Source organism: Bufo gargarizans, chromosome 1 (genome assembly GCF_014858855.1).
Source record: "Bufo gargarizans isolate SCDJY-AF-19 chromosome 1, ASM1485885v1, whole genome shotgun sequence".
Lineage (NCBI taxonomy): Eukaryota > Metazoa > Chordata > Amphibia > Anura > Bufonidae > Bufo > Bufo gargarizans.
Window position 1 is genome coordinate 381,259,739 of NC_058080.1, and position 23,392 is coordinate 381,283,130.

The following is a 23,392-nucleotide window of genomic DNA, read 5'->3' on the forward strand; positions in this document are numbered from 1 at the left end:
AGTAGTTTAGAAATGCTGGCATTCAGGGCCAGGGATCGAGGGTGGCTAGGTGGGAATTTACGCTTTCTCTCAAATGTTTGTGAGATGGAGAGCTGAACGCTGCCGTGTGACATGGTTGAGACGCTTGGTGACGGAGGTGGTGGTGGTGTTGGTGGTACATCCCCTGTTTGCTGGGCGACAGGTGCCAACGTTCCTCCAGAGGCGGAGGAAGAGGCCGAGGCGGCAGCAGCAGAAGAGGCCGAGGCGGCAGCAGCAGAAGAGGTAGCAGGGGGAGCCTGAGCGACTTCCTTGTTTTTAAGGTGTTTACTCCACTGCAGTTCATGCTTTGCATGCAGGTGCCTGGTCATGCAGGTTGTGCTAAGGTTCAGAACGTTAATGCCTCGCTTCAGGCTCTGATGGCACAGCGTGCAAACCACTCGGGTCTTGTCGTCAGCACATTGTTTGAAGAAGTGCCATGCCAGGGAACTCCTTGAAGCTGCCTTTGGGGTGCTCGGTCCAAGATGGCGGCGGTCAGTAGCAGGCGGAGTCTCTTGGCGGCGGGTGTTCTGCTTTTGCCCACTGCTCCCTCTTTTGCTACGCTGTTGGCTCGGTCTCACCACTGCCTCTTCCTCCGAACTGTGAAAGTCAGTGGCACGACCTTCATTCCATGTGGGGTCTAGGACCTCATCGTCCCCTGCATCGTCTTCCACCCAGTCTTGATCCCTGACCTCCTGTTCAGTCTGCACACTGCAGAAAGACGCAGCAGTTGGCACCTGTGTTTCGTCATCATCAGAGACATGCTGAGGTGGTATTCCCATGTCCTCATCATCAGGAAACATAAGTGGTTGTGCGTCAGTGCATTCTATGTCTTTCACCGCTGGGGAAGGGCTAGGTGGATGCCCTTGGGAAACCCTGCCAGTGGAGTCTTCAAACAGCATAAGAGACTGCTGCATAACTTGAGGCTGAGACAGTTTCCCTGGTATGCATGGGGGTGATGTGACAGACTGATGGGGTTGGTTTTCAGGCGCCATCTGTGCGCTTTCTGCAGAAGACTGGGTGGGAGATAATGTGAACGTGCTGGATCCACTGTCGGCCACCCAATTGACTAATGCCTGTACCTGCTCAGGCCTTACCATCCTTAGAACGGCATTGGGCCCCACCGTATATCGCTGTAAATTCTGGCGGCTACTGGGACCTGAGGTAGTTGGTACACTAGGACGTGTGGATGTGGCAGAACGGCCACGTCCTCTCCCAGCACCAGAGGGTCCACTAACACCACCACGACCATGTCCACGTCCGCGTCCCTTACTAGATGTTTTCCTCATTGTTATCGTTCACCACAACAACAAAAATATTATTTGTTCCAATGTATTGTATTCAAATTCAGCTGAATATAAAATTTGAGGCCTAGTATTTAGGCGCTGGGTGACAGGTATGGGTTTACTGACAGAATTAGACTTGGAAATGCACAGTAGCGTGTGTGTGAAGTTATTCTGAATGACCCTATGTGCACCTTGAATATTATATACCCTTTTAGGGATAGATTTCAAATAGCTCTGATACAGCAGAAACCACTAAATTCGGAAATTGCTAAATTGGGAATTGTATTTCAACCCAGAACAAAAAATGTGCTTTGACGGACACTAAATAACTTGCCCAGCCACAACAGTACAGCAGTAACGACAGATTTAGCTGGATATAAATTTGAGGCCTAGTATTTAGGCGCTGGGTGACAGGTATAGATTTACTGACAGAATTAGACTTGGAAATGCACAGTAGCGTGTGTGTGAAGTTATTCTGAATGACCCTATGTGCACCTTGAATATTATATACCCTTTTAGGGATAGATTTCAAATAGCTCTGATACAGCAGAAACCACTAAATTAGGAAATTGCTAAATTGGGAATTGTATTTCAACCCAGAACAAAAAATGTGCTTTGACGGACACTAAATAACTTGCCCAGCCACAACAGTACAGCAGTAACGACAGATTTAGCTGGATATAAATTTGAGGCCTAGTATTTAGGCGCTGGGTGACAGGTATAGATTTACTGACAGAATTAGACTTGGAAATGCACAGTAGCGTGTGTGTGAAGTTATTCTGAATGACCCTATGTGCACCTTGAATATTATATACCCTTTTAGGGATAGATTTCAAATAGCTCTGATACAGCAGAAACCACTAAATTAGGAAATTGCTAAATTGGGAATTGTATTTCAACCCAGAACAAAAAATGTGCTTTGACGGACACTAAATAACTTGCCCAGCCACAACAGTACAGCAGTAACGACAGATTTAGCGGGATATAAATTTGAGGCCTAGTATTTAGGCGCTGGGTGACAGGTATACGTTTACTGACAGAATTAGACTGGGATATGGCCAAAAAATAACCACACTATTGATGGTTAAATGCACTTGGTGTGACAGCTTGACCAACCACACTACTGAGGGTTAAATGCACTTGGTGACAGGCGCAGCTTGCCCCTGATGTAGTATATGGCCAAAAAATAAACAGACTATTGCTGGTTAAATGCACTTGGTGTGACAGCTTGACCAACCACACTACTGAGGGTTAAATGCACTTGGTGACAGGCGCAGCTTGCCCCTGAAGTAGTATATGGCCAAAAAATAAACAGACTATTGCTGGTTAAATGCACTTGGTGTGACAGCTTGACCAACCACACTACTGAGGGTTAAATGCACTTGGTGACAGGCGCAGCTTGCCCCTGATGTAGTATATGGTCAAAAAATAAACAGACTATTGCTGGTTAAATGCACTTGGTGTGACAGCTTGACCAACCACACTACTGAGGGTTAAATGCACTTGGTGACAGGCGCAGCTTGCCCCTGATGTAGTATATGGCCAAAAAATAAACAGACTATTGCTGGTTAAATGCACTTTGGTGTGACAGCTTCACCCTGATGTAGGCTTTAGCCAAAAAACCACCACACCATTGAGGGTTAAATGCACTTGGTGACAGGCGCAGCTTGCCCCTGATGTAGTATATGGCCAAAAAATAAACAGACTATTGCTGGTTAAATGCACTTGGTGTGACAGCTTCACCCTGATGTAGGCTTTAGCCAAAAAACAACCACACCATTGAGGGTTAAATGCACTTGGTCGCAGCTTGTGCTGGCGCACCACAAGACACAAAATGGCCGCCGATCACCCCAGAAAAAAGTGACTGACCATCGGTCTGGGCAGCCTAAAAACAGTGAGCAATTGAGTATCAGCAGCTCAATGATCCACAGCTGCAGATCGATCACTGGATGGAGTCTTTTGGAGGAGTTAATCAGCCTAATCTCGCCCTACTGTCGCAGCTGCAACCTCTCCCTATGCTAATCAGAGCAGAGTGACGGGCGGCGCTATGTGACTCCAGCTTAAATAGAGGCTGGGTCACATGGTGCTCTGGCCAATCACAGCCATGCCAATAGTAGGCATGGCTGTGATGGCCTCTTGGGGCAAGTAGTATGACGCTTGTTGATTGGCTGCTTTGCAGCCTTTCAAAAAGCGCCAAGAAAGCGACGAACACCGAACCCGAACCCGGACTTTTACGAAAATGCCTGGGTTCGGGTTCGTGTCACGGACACCCCAAAATTCGGAACGAGCCCGAACTATACAGTTCGGGTTCGCTCATCCCTAGTCATAAACTGATGTATGGACACATGCATGGTTTAGAAAAGAAAGCGCACAATGTGCTTTTGAGGCCTAGTTTGGTGATTTATACAGCACTGGCCAGCAACTGCAGAGGCTCTGAGGTGAAATTAAAAAAAAAGAAACCCCCGAGAAGCGACCCTATTTTAGAAACCACACTCCTCACAGAATTTACAAAGGATCTTGTGCAGGGGCGGACTGACCATTCGGGCACTCGGGCATGGACCAAGGGCCCGCAGCCACTAGGGGGTCCTGTCAGGGCCGTCTTCTGCACTCACATGTAATGGAGCGCTCTGACGGGGCCCGGCATGAAGTGCAGTGACCAAGCCGGCCCCGTCAGAGTGCTCCTCAAACATGTATAATATGAGGCAAGGAAGGGGGGGGTGTTGTCGCAGAGGCAAGGGGGGAGGGCGCGTGGTGCACACTCACACACCCGTCAGTTCTTGTCACTGCCAGGCTGTTGTTTCCAAAGCAAAGCAGGGAGCACTTTCCATTCCCTGCTTCACTGTTCTTCTGAGCACTCCCCCTGCTGGCCACACATCGGGCTGTGGGAGGATTTCTGAAAGCCCGGGAATCGGCTTTCAGCACAGCCAGCAGTGTGATGTGAGTGTGGGAGCGCGTCATCAGGAAAAAGGGTAAGTATGTGTTTTTTTTGTTTTGTTTTTTAAAGCTACAGACTGGCGGCAACAACTACTGTGAGGGGGCTGTGGGCGTAACTAATTTGAGGCGGCACATATCTGTCATAACCACTGTGAGGGGCACATAATCTTACATAACTACTGTGATGGGGCACATATGTGGGCATATCTACTGTGATGGGGCACATATGTGGGCATATCTACTGTGAGGGGGCACATATCTGGGCATGTCTACTGTGAGGGGCACATATCTGGGCATATCTACTAGTGAGGGGCACATATTTGGGCATATCTACTGTGAGGGGCACATATCTTTGCATAACTACTGTAAGGGGGCACGCAATCTGGCATAACCACTGTGAGGGGGAACATATCTGGGCATATCTACTGTGAGAGGCACATAATCTAGCATAACTTCTGTGAAGAGGCACATAATCTGGCATAACTACTGTGAGGGGGCACATATCTGGGCATATCTACTGTGAGGGGCACATATCTGGCATAACTACTGTAAGAGAGGCACATATCTGGGCATAACTACTGTGAGGGGCACATAGTTTGGCATAACTACTGTGAGGAGGCACATAATCTGGCATATCTACCGTTAGGGGGCACATATCTGGGTATATAGCTACTGTGAGAGGAACATAATCTAGCATAACTACTGTGAAGAGGCCCATAATTTGGCAGAACTACTGTGAGTTGGCACATAATCTGGCATAACTACTGTGAGGAAGCACATAATGTGGCATTACTACTGTGAGAGGGCACATAATCTGGTATAACTACTGTGAGGAGGCACATAATCTGGCATAACTAATGTGAGGAGGCACATAAACTGGCGTAACTACCGGAAGGGGCACATATCTGGGCATATCTACTGGAAGGGGCACATAATCTGGGGACTGAGACGCATAATGGGTACTGAGACGCATAATGGGGGCTGAGAGTCGCATAATGGGGGCTGAGAGTCGCATAATGGGGGCTGAGAGTCGCATAATAGGGGCTGATGAGAGGAATAAGGGCTGATAATGGGGGCTGATGAGAGGAATAAGGGCTGATAATGGGGGCTGATGAGAGGCATTGTCCCCCCTCTAAAACCCTCCTATAGGTCTCCTGAACTGCAGAGCGGTGCCCACTTCCAGCCCTGAGCCGAGCTGACCAGAGTTTTTTTTAAATTATATTTGGTCTATACATTATTTTTTAACTAAGGATTTTTTAAGTTGTTTTTCCCTTTAAAACTAAGCCACGCTCTTTTGTTTAGACCTCATGCACACAAACGTATTTTCTTTCCGTGTCCGTTCCATTTATTTTATTTTTTTGCGGACCGTATACGGAACCATTCATTTCACTGAAAAAAACAAAGTTACTCTGTGTGCATTCCGTTTCTGTATGTCCGTATTTATATTCCGCTAAAAAATAGAACATGTCCTATTCTTGTCCGCATTACGGACAAGGATAGTACTGTTCTATTAGGGGCCAGATGTTCTGTTCGACAAAATACAGAATGCACATCCTGTCCTCACCTCCTGTCCTACCGAGGATGAGTTTGGTCTTCAAAATGTACATCTGTATACTCCATACTGTGCTCTGATTACTCGGCTACCGCTGTTCAGTATTATTTTTTGTCAAGGGAAGAGTTTTAGGCTACTTTCACACTAGCGTTTTTGCTGGATCTGGCAGGGTTCAGCAAAAACGCTTCAGTTACTGATAATACAACCATCTGCATCCGTTATGAACGGATCCGGTAGTATTATCTTTAACATAGCGAAGACGGATCCATCACGAACACCATTGAAAGTCATTGGGGGACGGATCTGTCCCCATTGACTTGCATTGTGGGTCATGACGGATCTGTTTTGCTCCGCATCCTAGGACAGAAGGCAAACCGCATGCTGTGGTTTGCTCTCCAGTATGACAATGGAACGGAATGCATTTTGGAGCATTCCGGTCTGTTCAGTTCCGTTTTGTCCCCATCAACAATGAATGGCAATAAAACTGAAGCTTTTTTTTTTTTTTTTTTTCCGGTATTGAAACCCTAGACGGATCTCAATACAGAAAAATTTTAACGCTAGTGTGAAAGTAGCCTTATTGTTATCACTCCTTGATTGACTGATGGATACTACCATGGGCAGACTGAGAACTTAAAGTGGCCATGGAAAAAAACCTGAAAGTGGCCCCATGTTGTAGGCAGGTCCAATTTGACTGAAGTTGGAGCAACACAAGTAGGCAGAGACAACAGAACTTGGCAGGTCCTAAACTACTGTGGTTCTGCACAAAATACTGCTGCCTTTTCCACAGTATTCAACTTAGGCTAGGTCTACACGACGACATTTGTCGCGCAACATTTTGTTGCACCAATGTCGCGCGACAATTTTTATAATGGCAGTCTATGGTGTCGCACTGCAACATGCAACATGCTGCGACTGCGACGCGACAGTCGCAGAAAATCCATTCAAGACTGCATGTTGCAGTGCGACACCATAGACTGCCATTATAAAAATTGTCGCGCGACATTAGTACAACAAAATGTCGCGCGACAACTGTTGCTTCCTATCTGTCGCGCGACTTTTTGTCGCACGACAAATGTCGTCGTGTAGACCTAGCCTTATAGTCCCGAGGGTTGTGATAGAGTTGAGTTTAGGAGGGCACCTGCGGCTGTTGCTCCCTGATGCTCCCAGCATTTATTAATGTTTAGAGCATCAGGTCGTTATGTACCTGGCTGGCCACCATGAAGAGGACTCGGGCGGCCACCTTGGCATTGGCCTACTGGGAAATTTCCCTGTAGGGTCTATGGCCAGTCCGCCTCTACATACTACCAGTAGTTAACAGAGAAGAGAATGCTTCAGTGTGCATGCTCGAGTACAAGCAGATCTAAAAAGACTTCAGCGGCATTTGTTCTTGGCAACTTGAATGTCTACATACACCGCACTATTGCCAGGCTCTCTAAGCAGCACTAGATGGGCTGCAAGTTTCTTCTCAACACACACCATATATAAGTTTTGTTGGGGAGGATTTATCAACTGGTGAGAAGTAGAACTAGCTTAGTTGCCCATAGCAACCAATCAGATTCCATCTTTCATTTTTCACACCTATTTTAGAAAAAGAAAAGAGGGATCTGGTTGCTATGGGCGACTAAGCCAGTTCTACTTTACATTTGTTTGATAAATCTTCCCAATTTGTTTTCCTAGATGTCAAATTGCAATGCTGATAGGAAAAGAAAGCGTAATAGCAAATGCACACAGTATGTCAACTGTCAACAAGCTTATAGCTGATGTCCTGGAATCAGATCTTTTTGTAATTGCACTATTCCCGATGATCCTCCATTAGGCTCTGAAGCTAAGCATTTATTTTTTTCTCCTGGTTTAAATCACAATTGTCTCAATCATTCTAGGATGTAACCTCTGCTCCTAAGAAGAAACGTTTGCATAAAATTCCACTCCTCCTCAGATGACCCCAGGGCAATCTATGCAGTGGTCTAAAGCCTCATTCACACGTCAGTGTTCCACGGACGTGTGCTGTACGTGTCCTCCACAGACAGCACATGTCCCCATTCATTTTAGGCTACATTCACATAAACGTATTTTGTTTCCATGTCCGTTCTGTTGTTTTTTTTTGCGGATTGGATAAGAACACATTCATTTCAATGGGTCCGCAAAAAAGCGGACAACACACCGCGTGCTATCCGCATCCATATGTCCGTTCCGTAACCCCACCCCCCAAAAAAAACACGTCCTATTCTAGTCTGTTTTGCGGACAAGGATAGGCATTGTTACAATGGATGCCATACATCATCCGTTTTTTTTTTCTAATCTGCAATTTGCGGACCGCAAAACACATGTGGTAGTGTGAATGTAGCCTTAATGTGTGTATTCAGACATCCGTGTTTTAGCACGGATGCATGCTCTATTTTTTACATGTTCATGGATCCATTGCGCCCATTATAGTCTATAGGTCCATGAAAACCACGGATGCCATCTGTGTTTCATCCGTGTTTCACAGCTCTTTAGGAAGAGATGCTTTGAAAATTACTTTTCAGCTGTGCAGGGCCAGTGAAACATGGATGGCACATGGACAGCAAAAAAAGGACAAATGGACCACACACGGATCCTTCACGGACAGCTTCACGGATGCATCACTGACCACCTTCTTACAGATTTGAGCACAGACACAGACGTGTGAATGAGGCTTAGGCCTCCTGCACACGAACGTGTGCGCCCCCGTGGCCATGCTTCTGCCAGCAAATTGCGGGTGGCAAAGCACGCACACTGACCGTGGGGCAGCCGCAGACGATCGCAATCCCATTCACTTTAATGGGTCTGCGATCCGGCCGTTCCGCAAAAAGATAGGAGATGTTTTATCTTTTTGCAGAACGGAAGTACGAGGCGAAACCCCACAGAAGCACTCCATAGTGCTTCCATAGGGTTCCGTTCCGTGGTTCCATTCCGCATCTCCGGATTTGTGGACCCATTGAAGTGAATCGGTCCGCATTTGCGATGCGGAATGCACACGGAACGTCGCCTGTGTATTGCGGATCCGCAAATGCGGTCCGCAATACGGCAACGGGCAGCACATGTTCGTGTGCAGGAGGCCTTGCAGTAAGTGCTGTATTAGACCTGCATATAGTTGGCCAGATCATCACTCAGGCATCTTGCACACCACCGTATGTATTTTGCAGTCCGCAAAAAACAGATAAACAAAAAATACGGAAGAAATCTGTGTGCATTCCTTATTTTGCGGAACGGAACAGCTGGCCCCTAATAGAACAGTACTATTTGTCAGTAATGCGGACAATAATAGGACATGTTCTATTTTGTTGCGGAACGGAAATGCAGAAACGGAATTCAAACGGAACGGAAACAGAATGAAAATACATTTGTGTGCAAGAGGCCTTACCCAATGAACGTTGTGCCGTCTAATCACTGCTGCTAGTAAATAATGATTTTGTATGGGGACGAGAGATGGCATTAGCAATTCTAATCTGATCTATACATGAAAAATGACACATTCCAGTACCGTGCAGACTTTCTTTTATATAATGTATTAAGGCTTTTAGTGATAGATGAACAAAGGAAGAGAATCAGGATACATAAAATACGGTACATTAGCGAATAATACAATTTGTTGGGAAATCACATTATGCTGCTGAAAGTGAGATAATTAGCAAATAGTTTTTAATAAATTCTTTTTATGAAATGCTACTGATTTGTTCAGACCCAGGTATGTACTGCCAAATAAACATGATCTCATGTATAAACCTCATGAATATACCCTAGAGGCCATCAAGAAATAGCGTGACCTCACGCATAAAAACTGTACTAACAAAAGTATCAGTACTACCCACCAATCAAGTTATTTCTTGTGAAAAAATCTGGAATCCAATTGGTTGCTATGGGCAACACATTTTAGTTGATCATACAAGGCCACCTGCAGAGGTTGCGGAAAACGTGCAGTTTTTCCGTGTGGATTCCCATGCGGAAAAAACGCAGCATAGTACAGTACCGGCAAAATGTATGAGATTACACAGATCTCATGTACAACTGACCTGTTGTGCAGATTTTCAAATCTTCAGCGTGCCAATTATTTTTGCAGATTTCACCCTTTTCAATGGAAGGGTGAGATCTGCGGCAAAACCGCCTTTAATCCACACCAAAATCCGCAATTAGAAATTGATTCATGCAGATCTTATCTGTCTTATGTGAGTTCACCCACACTCGCGTGCAGGTGGCCTAAAAAGGACATTGAGATTATTCTTGGAAAAAAATAAATGAAAACATTTTAAGGAAATGTTCACATGTGGCGGTATTGTTGTAGATATATATGTGACTTAAAATAGGTTCCAAAGCCATACATGTCAGGATTGGGTTCACATCAGCGTTATGGATTCTGTTTTTGTTTTCAGTTATAACATGGTTATAAAACGGAAAATAACGGAATCCATAAGACGGAAGTCAAAACGGAAGCCTATTAGAGGCATTCCATTTTGATCTATCATAATAGAAGTCTATGAGAATCATAACAAATCCGTCTGGTTCCCGTTATGCAAGACTGAAAACAAAGTCCTGTCGACAGCACTTTGTTTTCTGTCTTACATAACGGGACCCAGACGGACCCGCTATAATTCCCATAGACTTCTATTATGATGGAAAGCATAACGGAATGCCCTTTTAAAGGCTTCAGTTTTGCATTCTGTCATAATGCAAGTCTATGGGCAGCATAACGGATCCGTCCTGGGTTCAGTTATGCAGGACTGGACTCCTGCATAATAGAAACCAGGACGGATTCGTTATGCTGCCCATAGACTTGAATTATGAAGGATCAAAACGGAATGCCTCTTAAAGGCTTTTGTTTTGACTTCCGTCTCATCAAAAATGGAATCCATAACGTTGATGTGAACCCACCCTTAGTGTGATTGTGTCTGTTATATTTGCTTGGATTTCTGCAAGCACTCTTGAGTATAAATGGCGCAGTTGCTTATGTTCTACAACAAATCTGCTATGTGTGAATATACGGTCAGTCTCATCTTAGCATTTAGGTGACACTGAGGAACTTTATGGGGCATTGAAGAACTCCCATGGACTATATACTTTACATCAGGAGTGGACAGAGTAGCAGGTTTGAATTAAAGAGGTTGTCCGAGCTTTTAATATTGATGACATATCCCAGGCATCCTCAAACTGCGGCCCTCCAGCTGTTGCAAAACTACAACTCCCAGCATGCCCGAACAGCCTATAGGTATCAGCCTACAGCAGGGCATTGTGGGAGTTGTAGTTTTACAACAGCTGGAGGGCCGCAGTTTGAGGATGCCTGACATATCCTGAGGAGAGGTCATCAATATTAAAAGCCTGGAGAACCCCTTTAAGTATACAATATCATCAGAAAGTGCTTTATGCTCAGTAATAGTGCTCAGCATGAATACATTGTATGTATGAAAGCCACATTAACAGAACTTCATAAGTTCAGTCTTGGTGCAGCCTCTCTGACAGCAGGATAAAGCCGGCCCTGCACTTCTCTTCATCCGTAGACCGACACCTTGCTGGTCTTCACTTGCTATAGGATCATACAGTGCCCCTTGTAACTGTTCCATAGTTGGATCATTTTTCTGTAAGGAGGAATAGGGAGGATTAGGTGCTCTATGGGTTTCTCCAAAAAGGGAATTCAGATATTCAGGGTCCTCCATGGAATCTCTATTCAACCAGTCCAGAGAATCACCTATAATGAGAATTTGTATCAGATATCAATTAGTTTGTAGCACCTTCCCAGAAGTTTGACAATAATTGACTTGAAAGTTGGGAATAGATATGAGCAAATCAATTGTAACTAATCAATTTGTCTTCCTAGCCAGTAGTGTTGAGCGTGAATATTCGAATCACGAATATTACCACTTTGAGAATTAGCGAATATTTAGAATATAGTGCTATATATTCGTATTCGCGAATAGTGTTGAATATTCTAATAGCAAATTTATTACATTGCCGATTTTTGCAATCAAGTAAACAATGGCTGGAGATCATGAATTCTCTAATTTATGGCGAATATTTGGCCAAAAATTCGTGAAATATCGTGAATTTGAATATTGCCTATGCCGCTCATCACTACTAGCCAGACTTCTTCTCCTGTGGGTAGGCTTTTCCCACAGGTAAAGAAGCCCCCACCTGCAGCATGATAGACAGGGCAAGGTTGACAAGGTTGGACGGGATGTCCAACCTTGTCAATCTCCTGCCTGCACTGCTGCTGAATAGTGATGAGTGACAAAGGGGCAATATTCCTTTTCTCAATATTTCGTGAATTTTTCGCATAATATTCGCACTAAATTCTAGAATTCGTGATCTCGTCATTATTTTCGCGATTGCACAAATCGGGACTAATGATGCACATATTTTTTGTGCAATACATGTAACTTCACATTTGATCAGGTCTGAGTAGATATTACTGATTGTTGTGACATCACAACACTATGTCCGTAGCATGTATGTATGGACAGCAGAGAAACAGTAATTCCTATCACACTACATAACACCCTGCCCTGGGATCAGCTACACTATATCACTATCTAACCTACACTGACTATCTACCACTAACTATCTGTATTATATATATGAGCTAACTATCTAATGTAATTGGATAAGGAATAGGATCCAGATAAAAGCACAGAGCACAGCAATGTCACTGCTCTCACTCTCAGAACTGCAAAAAAACTGCAGAAAATGGCTGCTGGGGAGGTTCTTATATAGTAAGGGGTAGGCAACTTTCCTATTGGTTTCTAAGGATGTTGCTAAGCTCTGACAAAGATATTGCAGCCTTCTCATTGGCCCACAAGCAAGAAGGGGGGTTACTGATGGAAAAAAAATCTAGAATATTCGCGATTACGAATATATAGCACTATATTTTACATCTTCGTGAATTCTCGAAGTGCCGATATTCACGATAAATAATCGCGATTACAATATTTGCGATAAACACTACTGCTGAAGCTCAAATTCACACCACCACCTGGTAGTGTTGTGGAGCGTGTGCAGTAGCTACTCAGGAAGACGAATTTGAGCTTCAACAGCGGCATAGGCAGGAGACTGAATGGGCTGGGAAAGATGTTTTGCCCTGTCAATCCTTTAGTAGGTGGGTGCTTCTTTACCTGTGGGGGACTGTCCCCCACAGGTGAAGAAGTCTCGCTAATGAGAATTGATTCACTCACCTTTTAGGCCCCATGCACACAAACGTATTTTCATTCTGTGTCCATTCCGTTTTTTTGCGTACCGTACAGAACCATTCATTTCTATAGGTCCACAAAAAAACAGAAGGTACTATGTGTGCATTCCGTTTACCCATGTCCATATTTCCGTTCCGCATTACGGACAACGATAGGACTGTTCTACTAGCCAGCTGTTCCGTTTTGCAAAATACGGAATGCACACAGATGTCATCCGTATTTTTTGAGGATCCGTTTTTTGCAGACCGCTAAATACATACAGTCGTGTGCATGAGGCCTTAGATGGGACTGCAGCAGTTTTGGCAGCTACACCTGTTGCAAGACAGAAGCTTACACTTTTACTGTACTACATGGCAGTATAATGAAAGTCAATGGTTAGTGAATCGAGACAATACATTTGCAAAACATCCAGCAGTATTGGATTTCCTCTGACTATAGAGTCATGGTCCCAGCAATCCACATCATAGCAATACAACTCCATTTACTTTTATTATTCTGCAATGTAGTACAGTGAAAGTAAGGTCGTGCAACAGGTGTCACAGCCAAGATCCCTGTGTAGCCCCAACCTAATACTTAAAGGGTATGGAAACCTTTGGGACAATTTTTTTTTTATGATTGCATTTCACTCATTTTGGGCTAAAATAATTTCTTTAATTGGTCTTTATAAAAAAATGTTCAGCCATTTTTGAGATACAAGGCTTAAAAATCTGTCTGTTTGCAAAGTATCACTTCTTAGTCCCGTCATCTGACAGCTCATGTGAAACCTTATGCCCTTATTTCTGATCTTTTGACCTCATAATCATTCATTTAAGCCATGTTCTTATCAATAATGAGTGTTTAAGAGGTCAGGAGATCAGAGATAAGGCATCACATAAGGCTACTTTCGCACTCGCGTTTTGGCTTTCCGTTTGTGAGATCCACCATGGGCTCTTACAAACAGTCCAAATGGATCAGTTTTGCCCAAATGCATTCTGAATGGAAAAGGATCCTCTCAGAAAGCATCAGTTTGCCTCTGATCAGTGTCCATTCCGCTCTGGAGGCGGATACCAAAACGCTGCCTGCAGCGTTTTGCTGTTCGCTTGACGAAACTGAGCCAAAACGACACATCCGTCCTGGCACACAATGTAAGTCAATGGGGACAAATCCGTTTTCTCTGATACAATCTGGCACAATAGAAAGCAGATCTGTCTCCCATTGACTTTCAATGGAGTTCATGACGGATCCGTCTTGGCTATGTTACAGATAATACAAATGGATCCGTTCATGACTGATGCATGCGGTTGTATTATTGTAATGGATCCGTTTTTGCCGATCTATGATGGATACGCCCAAAATGCGAGTGTGAAAGTAGGCTAAGACGTCAGCTGAGAGGACTGATAAGTAATAGTCTGCAGACAGATTTTTTATCCTTGTGTTTCCAAAACCCTCAGAAGGTTTACAATGACCCTAATCTCACAGCCAAGACAACACAGGAGTAGGTTAGACACAACTCTGTGAATGTCCTTGGGTGGTCCAACCAGAGCCCTGACTCGAACCCAATCAAAGAGATCTTAAAATGGCTGTCCACCAACAGTCCCCATCCAACCTGATAAAGCTTCAGAGGATCTGCAGAGAAGAATGGCAGAAAATCCCCAAATCCAGGTCTTCAAACCTTGTGGCATCATACCCAAGACTGGAGGCTGTAATCACTGCCAAAGGTGCTATAACTAACTACTGAGTAAAGGGTCTGAGTCTGACTACCTGCGGTATGTCTTGTTTTTCCTTTTCAATAAGTTATCAAAGATTTCAAACTTTCCATTTCAAATTGTCATTGTGGACTATTGAGTGCAGATTGATGGGAAAAATTTTAAAAAATGAAAGGGTCTTAAGACTTTCCAAATGCATTGTTCCTCAACCCACATCAACACACATGGTTTTTTTTAAGTGCTCTTGAAAAAGAGCCCTTTCTGGGTCAGTGTAGGCTGACTTATGTGGAGGCTTCAATAAATATATCATATTTAAACGGATGCTGGAGAGGTTCTTCACTGTCTATGTGACTGAAGTCTGGAAGGGGAACAGCCATTGCATCCAATAATTGTTCCCTGATGTTTGTGCTGTCCAAACTTTTCTCTCTTTACCATGTACTTACCATAATGGACTGGTTATTTGAAGGAGGATTACAAACAAACATGCTTGACATTAGAAATTATAGAACTGATTACCTGATTTCAGACTCAAAGGTAAGCCTTGATGCACAATGTGGAAAAGCAATGCCCTTGTGGAGTAATTTACAGGTATAGAGCAGCGATGCCCAAGTGGTGGGCTGGTGATGCAGATGGCAGTCTGGTGTCCTTGATATGCAGCCCCAGGGGAAGAAAAATGCATGTGACCCAGGATCCTTAACCATGATGATGATCGGGCATTAACACTGTACATTAGGTGTTCTGTCCAACCATAAACATCTATAGGGGAATTGTAGCTAGGCTTTACTTACCCAGGGCAAAGGTCCAGTTCATTGTCCTAGCCCTGTTCCTAAATACAGGGGCGGACATACCACCTGTGAAGCCTGTTCGGCTGCACAGGGGCCCAGTGCAGGACGGGGGCCCTTTCTGACCAGCGGCAGGGCAGCAGGAGTGGAGATGAGCGCTTCCATTGTGAAGTGCTCATCTCTATATTCATCTGTATCGCCGTCCTCAGGCGGGGCAGGAGAGAGGCGTCTCTCTTGCCAGTTCCTCTGATAGGCTGCAGGCCTAGTGCCTGTATCCTATCAGAGGCCGATGCAGGCGGCGCAATGACGTCATCACGCCACCTGAGCTGTACAGCGCGGGACACAGGCCTGAAGAGGCCTGCATCACATCATTGAAAGCAGCATGGAGGTAAGTGTGTGAGTTTATTGTTTTAATTATTTTTAGTATAGTATGGCAAGAAGGAGGGTGGGGGGCCCTATATACTGGCACATATTATGGGGGGCACTATGGGGGCATCTATTGGGGGCTCTATACCCTGGCACACATTATGGAGGGCACTATGGAGAAGTGGGGGGGCACTATGGGGGCATCTATTGGGGGCCCTATATACTGGCACATATTATGGGGGGCACTATGGGAACATCTATTGGGGGCCCTATACACTGGCACACATTATGGAGGCACTATGGAGAAGTGGGGGGCACTATGGGGGCATCTATTGGGGGCCCTATATACTGGCACATATTATGGGGGCATCTACTGGGGGCCCTATATACTGGCACACATTATGGGGGGCCGCTATGGAGAAGTGGTGGGGAGGAGCACTATGGGGCATCTACTGGGGGCCCTATATATACTGGCACACATTATGGGGGGCACTATGGAGAAGTGGGGGAAAGGTGCACTATGGGGTCATCTACTGGGGGCCCTATATACTGGCACACATTACGGGGGCACTATGGGGAAGTGGGGGGAAGTGCACTATGGGGGCATCTACTTGACCTATATACTGGCATGCATTATGGGGGGGCACTATGGAGAAGTGCACTATGGGGGCATTATATAGGGACATTTAATACTGGCACCCATTTTGGTGGGTGGGTGGGGGCCTAGGCAGATTCTTAGCACATGGGCCCTCTTATGTCTCTGTCCATCCCTGTACCCAGGCCAAAGCAAAAGACATGTTTCTGATGTCTAGCAACCCAGCTTTTCAGGCATAGTCTTTACCTGTTCTCCTGCTAAAAGTTGTGATGGCCTGGATGTTTATCTATGAGGCTTTTTCTATGATTTCTGGATAGTGTTTCCTCTAGATGTATTTTGCCAAAATCAAGAACAGATTTGCTAAGTTATTATTATTTTTTTTTACATTTGTCCAACAGCAACACCAGCCGAAAATAAAACTGCGCAAAGTTGGGGTGGGGGAAGGGGGTCACCACTGGCATTGCTTCATTTTGGGTCAAATCATACACATCTTTTTGGAAAGCCTAGTATGCTGAGAACATTTATAGTGCAACCCATTTTCTCACATTTACTTTGATCTTGTGTTATATTACCCTTTCTTTCTGAATTACAGCAGAATGAGAACACCAGTAAAGACTGCAATCAAAATAACAGAATAGAACTTACGGTAAGGGTTAAGTCTTTCTTGTCCAGGCTCAGGTGAGTATCTCTTCCACCGGGAACCTCCACATGACATGACAACTGTCCTAATGAAATCTCTTCCACACAGCCTTATCCCACCATCTGATACCTCCAATGCCTGGCACAAATTGGGTATAATAAAGGTGATGAGCAGGACACAAAGGCAGAAACGGAGGCACATGACTCTTGTTATGATGTCTCTTCCCTGACCTGCTGAAAAGTCCAAAAGACCAACTGCTTTATAAAGAAGATCTTGACCACTATCTTTTCAAGGTCTTTTTTTAGGAAAAAAACTTGTAGAGGAACTCCAAGAACAAGGAAGGACAACCTTGGGGCCAACAGCTGCAAAGAGTTGATCCAGTATTATATATTTTTTTCTCTTTTAAAGTAAACATCACCAGCCAGAGCATTAAGTCTAGGGGTACAATGGAACCTTTTTTAGGGCTACTGATTGGTTTAATTATATCATACTACCTACAGCTGTAGTACAGAGAAGTACATTGGGTTATATACAATCTTGTGGATGGCAGATGTCACTCAGTAGTGTATGTACATAGGTGATTTTGCTGCATTACAAGCAAAGAATCTTCCGTTTTTCACTGATGTGTTCTATCCTTATTTTTCACAGACAGCACACATATCTATTGTTTTTAATGTGTTTGTTCACACATCAGTACATTCACGAATACATTCATTACTTTGGTCTGTGATGCAGACCAAACATGCCCTTTGAAGTCTGTGGGTCCCTGAAATGTCACTAACAGAACCAGTTGTCTCTAAGATATGGAGCTGAGAAGGTAAGATGCGGGTCACAGCAGCGAGACAGCTCTACTAACAGCATACTGCCTGCCAGCACTACCAAACATACAAGAATATACAGAACCACTTACCCTTTACATCCAGTGATGTATCCTCTGATGTAGACATTTTTTCTTTATCTTCTCTGTTCGGCCTAGACAGCTATGATAATTCTTCCAGCCATGTCTTGTATCTCCAGCAGTGGCAGGTCCGGGGGGGGGGGGCAACGGGGCAATTGCCCCCCCCCCCCGAGCTGGCGGCGGGCGGCGGTGGCGGCTGGGCACAGGGAGATGAACGCTTCCATTGTGGAAGCGCTCATCTCCAGTCATCTGTATCGGCGTCCTCAGGACAGCGATACAGATGCATGCCTGTGCTGCGGTAGGGAAGGGAGAGGCGTGTCCCTTTCCCTTCCTCTGATAGGCTGCCGGCCTAGTGCCTGCAGCCTATCAGAGGCCAGCGCAGGCGGCGCGATGACGTCATCGCGCCGCCTGAGCCATACAGCGTGAGACACAGGCCAGAAGAGGCCTGCATCGCATCGCTGACATGGAGGTAAGTAAGTGTGTTTTTGTTTGTTTCATTATATACAATACTTTTACTGGTGGGGGCTGTTATTACTGGCAAAGGGGGGCTCTTATTACTGGGGGCTCTTATTACTGGCAAAGGGGGGCTGTTATTACTGGCAAAGGGGGGCTGTTATTACTGGCAAAGGGGGGCTCTTATTACTGGGGGCTCTTATTACTGGCAAAGGGGGGCTCTTATTACTGGGGGCTCTTATTACTGGCAAAGGGGGCTGTTATTACTGGCAAAGGGGGGCTGTTATTACTGGCACAGAGGGGCTGTTATTACTGGGGGCTGTTATTACTGGGGGCTCTTATTACTGGCTCAGAGGGGCTGTTATTACTGGCACAGAGGGGCTCTTGATACTGGGGGCTCTTATTACTGGCTCAGAGGGGCTGTTATTACTGGCACAGAGGGGCTCTTATTATTGGGGGCTGTTATTACTGGCACAGAGGGGCTGTTATTACTGGGGGCTGTTTTTTTACTGGCACAGGGAGGCTGTTAATACTGGGGGCTGCTATTACTGGCACAGGGGGGCTATTATTACTGGCACATGATTGGGGGCACTATAGGGGCATCTACTGAGGCCACAAAGAAGGGGTATTTTATATGGGCTCTCTGTACAGTACAATTTTATACTGGGACACATTATGGTGGGTACAATGGGGAAGGGGGGAGAGGAGTACTATGGGGTCATCTACGGTGGGCACTAAGAAGGGGTATTTTATACGTGCAAATTATGGGGGACACTGAGGGCATCTACTGGAGCATTTTATACTGGTACATTATGGGGGGCACTAGGAGGAAGGAGAGTGTGGAGCACTATGGGGTCATTTACTAGGGGCACTATATAGGGGTATTATATACTGGCACATTATGGGGGCACTATGGGGACATTAGCTCAACTGGGGGCATTACAAGGGGGTATTTTTTGCACTGTCACATTATAAGGAGAATTATTTCTACTGGGGGGGACATTATGGTGGGCTTTATTACTCCCCTATGGTATGAGCCCCCTAGTAGCAGCACCATCCTCTCCCTGCTCTGCTATCCCTCTGCCCTTTCTCCAAATCCTTATTATGAAATCTTTCTCATTAGGATAAAACACATCAGCTCCGCCGAGCCCCCGGCCAATGTGTGGAAGTGGTGTCCGAGATCCCCAAGGGCCAAGCCAAGTAACTGTAAGTGTTCATGTGAAATATGATTGTTATACACATATAGCATACACTGTGTAGTCTGTTCTATAAGCACCATTGTTTTGTGGCGGCGGACAGAAAATAATCTGAAAGTGCCCCTCCCGAGACCAGGCTCTGGATCCGCCACTGATCTCCAGTTTGCCACAAAGACATGTTAGATTTCTTACTTATACATCACCTTCTCTACACAAACTTCACATCCTGGTGCTCCTACAGTCCTACAGTGTCATTCTGCTGTTCAATACTGTGGTCACTGCACTCCCCAAAACCCTGAAGAAAACTATACTCCTGAAAAAAATATGCTCCCAGTAGTAATAATGTTCCCTATAGTGCCTCCAGTAATAATGCCCCTAATACAAAAAATTATCTTATAGTTCTTGAGTATTAAAATTGAAATGGTACCAGTGTCTAATAATGCCCCATATAGTGCCCCCCCAATTAAAAAAATGCCCGGTAATGCCCCCTAGTGTGCCCCAGTATTAAAATGTTCCAAGAGACTCCAGTAGTGCCCCTTGTACTGTTCCCAGTATTAAAACTTCCCCCATAGTACCCCCAGTATTGCCCATTATAGTGTTGCCAGTAATGTCCTCCACAGTGCCCCCAATAGTAATGTCCCCCACAGTGCCACTATGGTTGCAATGTCCCCTACACAGTGCCCCACTAGCAGCAATGTCCCCCCGCAGAGTGTCCCCACCAGTAGTAATGTCCCCCACATAGTGCCCCCTCCAGTAGTAATGTCCACAACGCAGTGCCTCCTTCAGTAGTAATATGCCCCAGTCCCCCCCCCCTTCCCCCTCCCGGCACTGCTGTGGAAGGGGGGTGATGTTATTTACATGGGACTGAATGTTGAGGAGGTGATGTTGTTTACATGGGATTGCATGTTGAGGCACCTGGGGAGGGGATGATGTTATTTATATGGCACTGTTTATTGGAGAGACTGAAGGGAAGGAAGTGATGTTATTTATGTGGAACTGTATTTTGGAGGGGGCTGTAGATAGATATGTTATTTACATGGGACTGTATATTTGAGGGGGCTGGAGAGCTGGTGTGATGTTATTTATATGGAACTCTACAGCGGAGGGAAATAGTGTTATTTACATGGGGCTGTATATTGGAGAGGGCAGGAGAGATGGTGTGATGTTATTTACATGGGACTGTATGGTGGAGGGAGGAATATAACTACAGGAGGCACTGCAGGGTGCATTATAAATACTGGTGACACTTCAGGGTGAGCATTATAACAGTAGGGAGCAAAATAAATACTGGGGGCACTGTAGGGCATTTTTAATCCAGGGGACATTAGGCGTTCCTATTACTACTTAGGCTGTATAAGAGGGACTTATAGATCTGCCTTATTTCTACTAAGAGCGCTATGGAGGGCTTATTACTACTGAGGGGTCTGTAGAGAGCGTATTACTACTGGGGCATAATAGGGGCATTATTAATACTGGAGGGTTCTTCTACTAATGGGGGGACTCTTGTGGAGCATTATCACTGTTGGGGGCACTTTAGGGGCGGTATTACTAATGAAGGCATTCTAGAAGGAAATTACTATTGGTGGGACTTTGAGGAGCACTATTACTATGGGGGAGACTATCTGTATGGCACTATTATTTCTTCAGGATAGTATTTGTGGGTATCGGGTGGTACAGCAAGCAGCAGGATAACATTGTTGGAACTTCAGGTTGGGGGTGATGATAGAAAAGTGAGGAAGCTAAGATGTATGTGTGTCACACTCTGCAGAGACGAGGTGGCTGAGAGATGATGTCTGGACCAAATGGAGAAGATGATGAGAAGATCTACATCAGAGGAGATGTCACCTGGGAGGCCCTGGATGTGAGAGGTTTGTGCTGCTATATAGCAAGTGCAGTACAATGCAGTGTGCGGTGGGAGGGTTGACTTAGAGAGAATTGGGCCATAATCATTTGGGCTTGGGCTCCCGATCTTTTGATACCCTACCAATGCCCCTGCCCTACATCATTCTAGAATCTTGTTATAGGGGATACAAAGGGGATACGTACTTTCATAAGTGCTGATATCGTAGGTCCTTATATGTGGAAAATTTAGCCCACCATTCAATCTAGGTTGTTGTAAAATAAAATAAGTGATCCTGGGTCGTCAACCATTCCACATAAACGTGCAATATAGGTAATTACTTTTTCTCGTCCCTTGAACAAAGATAACTTGGCAAAGAATGTGCCAAGAATGTAGGAGATATAATACGGTAAGGGAAGGTATCACCAGCTCGCCAAAATGTCCTCCAGTGATTTTATATAGAGCATGACGTTGCCGTTATACAACTTGCCTTGTGATCTTGGTGATCTGTGACTGTGTGCACCATTGAAAGGGATAGAAAGCAGTCCATCTTAGCCTTGCAGAACCCTTAATAAGCAGAGTCTCATATTAATACAAATTAATGGTGTATTCTGACAGTAGGGTCATGTCTATGAGGTCTTGCAGAGTCTGAGGAAGAGTGACCTTCAGGTTCTTGATAATCAATAAAACGTCATTGGCAAAAGCAGCTAAAGTAAGAGAAGGCCAATTAATTTCTGGAGGAAATTGTGTGTTAAGTGGCTGTATATAGTGAAGAAGTTGGTCTAAAAAGATATTAAAAAGCAGGGGAGAGAGGGTACCCTTGTCTAGTACCTCTGAAGAAATCTAAATAAGGATTATTGCGACCGTTCACTGTAAGTATGGTACGAACATCTAATTGTAGGTAACAAATAAAATTAGAAAAACACGGGTCCGCATTGTCTATGGGTCAAGCCAACATTCAAAAAGGGCTAGGAGATTTTATCAAACACCTTTTCGGCATCGAGCCTCAGCAATAGTGCTGGTGGGTCATTAATATCTCATGTTTCAAGTGTAGTGGCTATGGCTGTCCTGATGTCTTTAACTGATGGCATAGTTTTGGTATATCCTCTCTGAGAGGGGTATATTCATTCAGGAAGAACAGTCTGTAATAAGAATATAGGTCTGTATGATTGTGGAAGGTTGACATCCTTATTGGGGAGCAAGATCGTTGGAATCTAGAATTAAATCCACCATACCTTGTCATGTATATATCGTATTATATAGCTGAGTCAATATAGGGATAATCTCTGGGGTGATTAATTTATAATATTTATTCATTAGGGTGGGTTCGCATCAGCGTTAATAATTCCGTTATACTGTTCTAACAGGGTTATAACAGAATATAATGGAATTTTAGGACTGAATGCAAAACGGAACCCTTTAAGAGGCATTCTGTTTTGCTCCGCCCTAATAAATTTCTATGGGCACAAATAAAGGTTCAATTTTTTCCGTTATGTATGATGGAAAAAAAGTTCTGTCCTTTTTTGTGAGACGGAGACAGAAAAGTCCTGAAAAATTAAGATTGAATGATTCTTAACTTTTAGGCTGCAGTGTCTGTATTTGGATTTGCTCTGTTCAGATACTTTGCAATAACTGGTCGTGGGCGTGAGGTGTTTGCGCCAACTGGTCCAGGTGGTCCAATTCTGTGCACAATTTCAATGTTTAATTGGTCAGCTGATATCTGCAAATCCAGTGCCGCAGAAAGATTGGGAGTAAGAAATGTGGCCAAGTCCTCTCCCATTATGCTTTCTGGGACTCCTATAAATCTAAGGCTGAGGCAACGATCCAGATTTTCGAGGTCTTCTTCAGTGCTGCCTCAGGTTCTCGACATTGTGCAATGGTTTGTTCCAGATTGAACATACAAGTTATCTCATGTGCGGCAGATTTATTTTCCAAGTCCAGTATTTGTGCTAATTTC

At 44.8% G+C, this 23,392-nt stretch overlaps 1 protein-coding gene across 2 annotated transcripts in view; it reads right to left on the bottom strand.

Moving 5' to 3' along the window:
- Positions 1-11,084: 11,084 nt before the first annotated feature.
- LOC122931280 (relaxin-3-like) overlaps positions 11,085-23,392 on the bottom strand; it is a 69,519-nt gene continuing 57,211 nt past the window's right edge. The window contains exons 1-2 of one of the 2 annotated variants that reach the window (XM_044285346.1): positions 17,054-17,283; positions 11,085-11,485 (exon numbers count right to left, since the gene is read on the bottom strand). In XM_044285346.1, coding sequence (XP_044141281.1) covers positions 11,214-11,485; positions 17,054-17,249 — 468 coding nt within the window. In that variant the 5' untranslated portion in view covers positions 17,250-17,283 and the 3' untranslated portion in view covers positions 11,085-11,213. Of the gene's footprint in view, positions 11,486-17,053; positions 17,284-23,392 lie in introns of those variants that run through there. The other variant, XR_006388230.1, reaches the window with a different exon arrangement.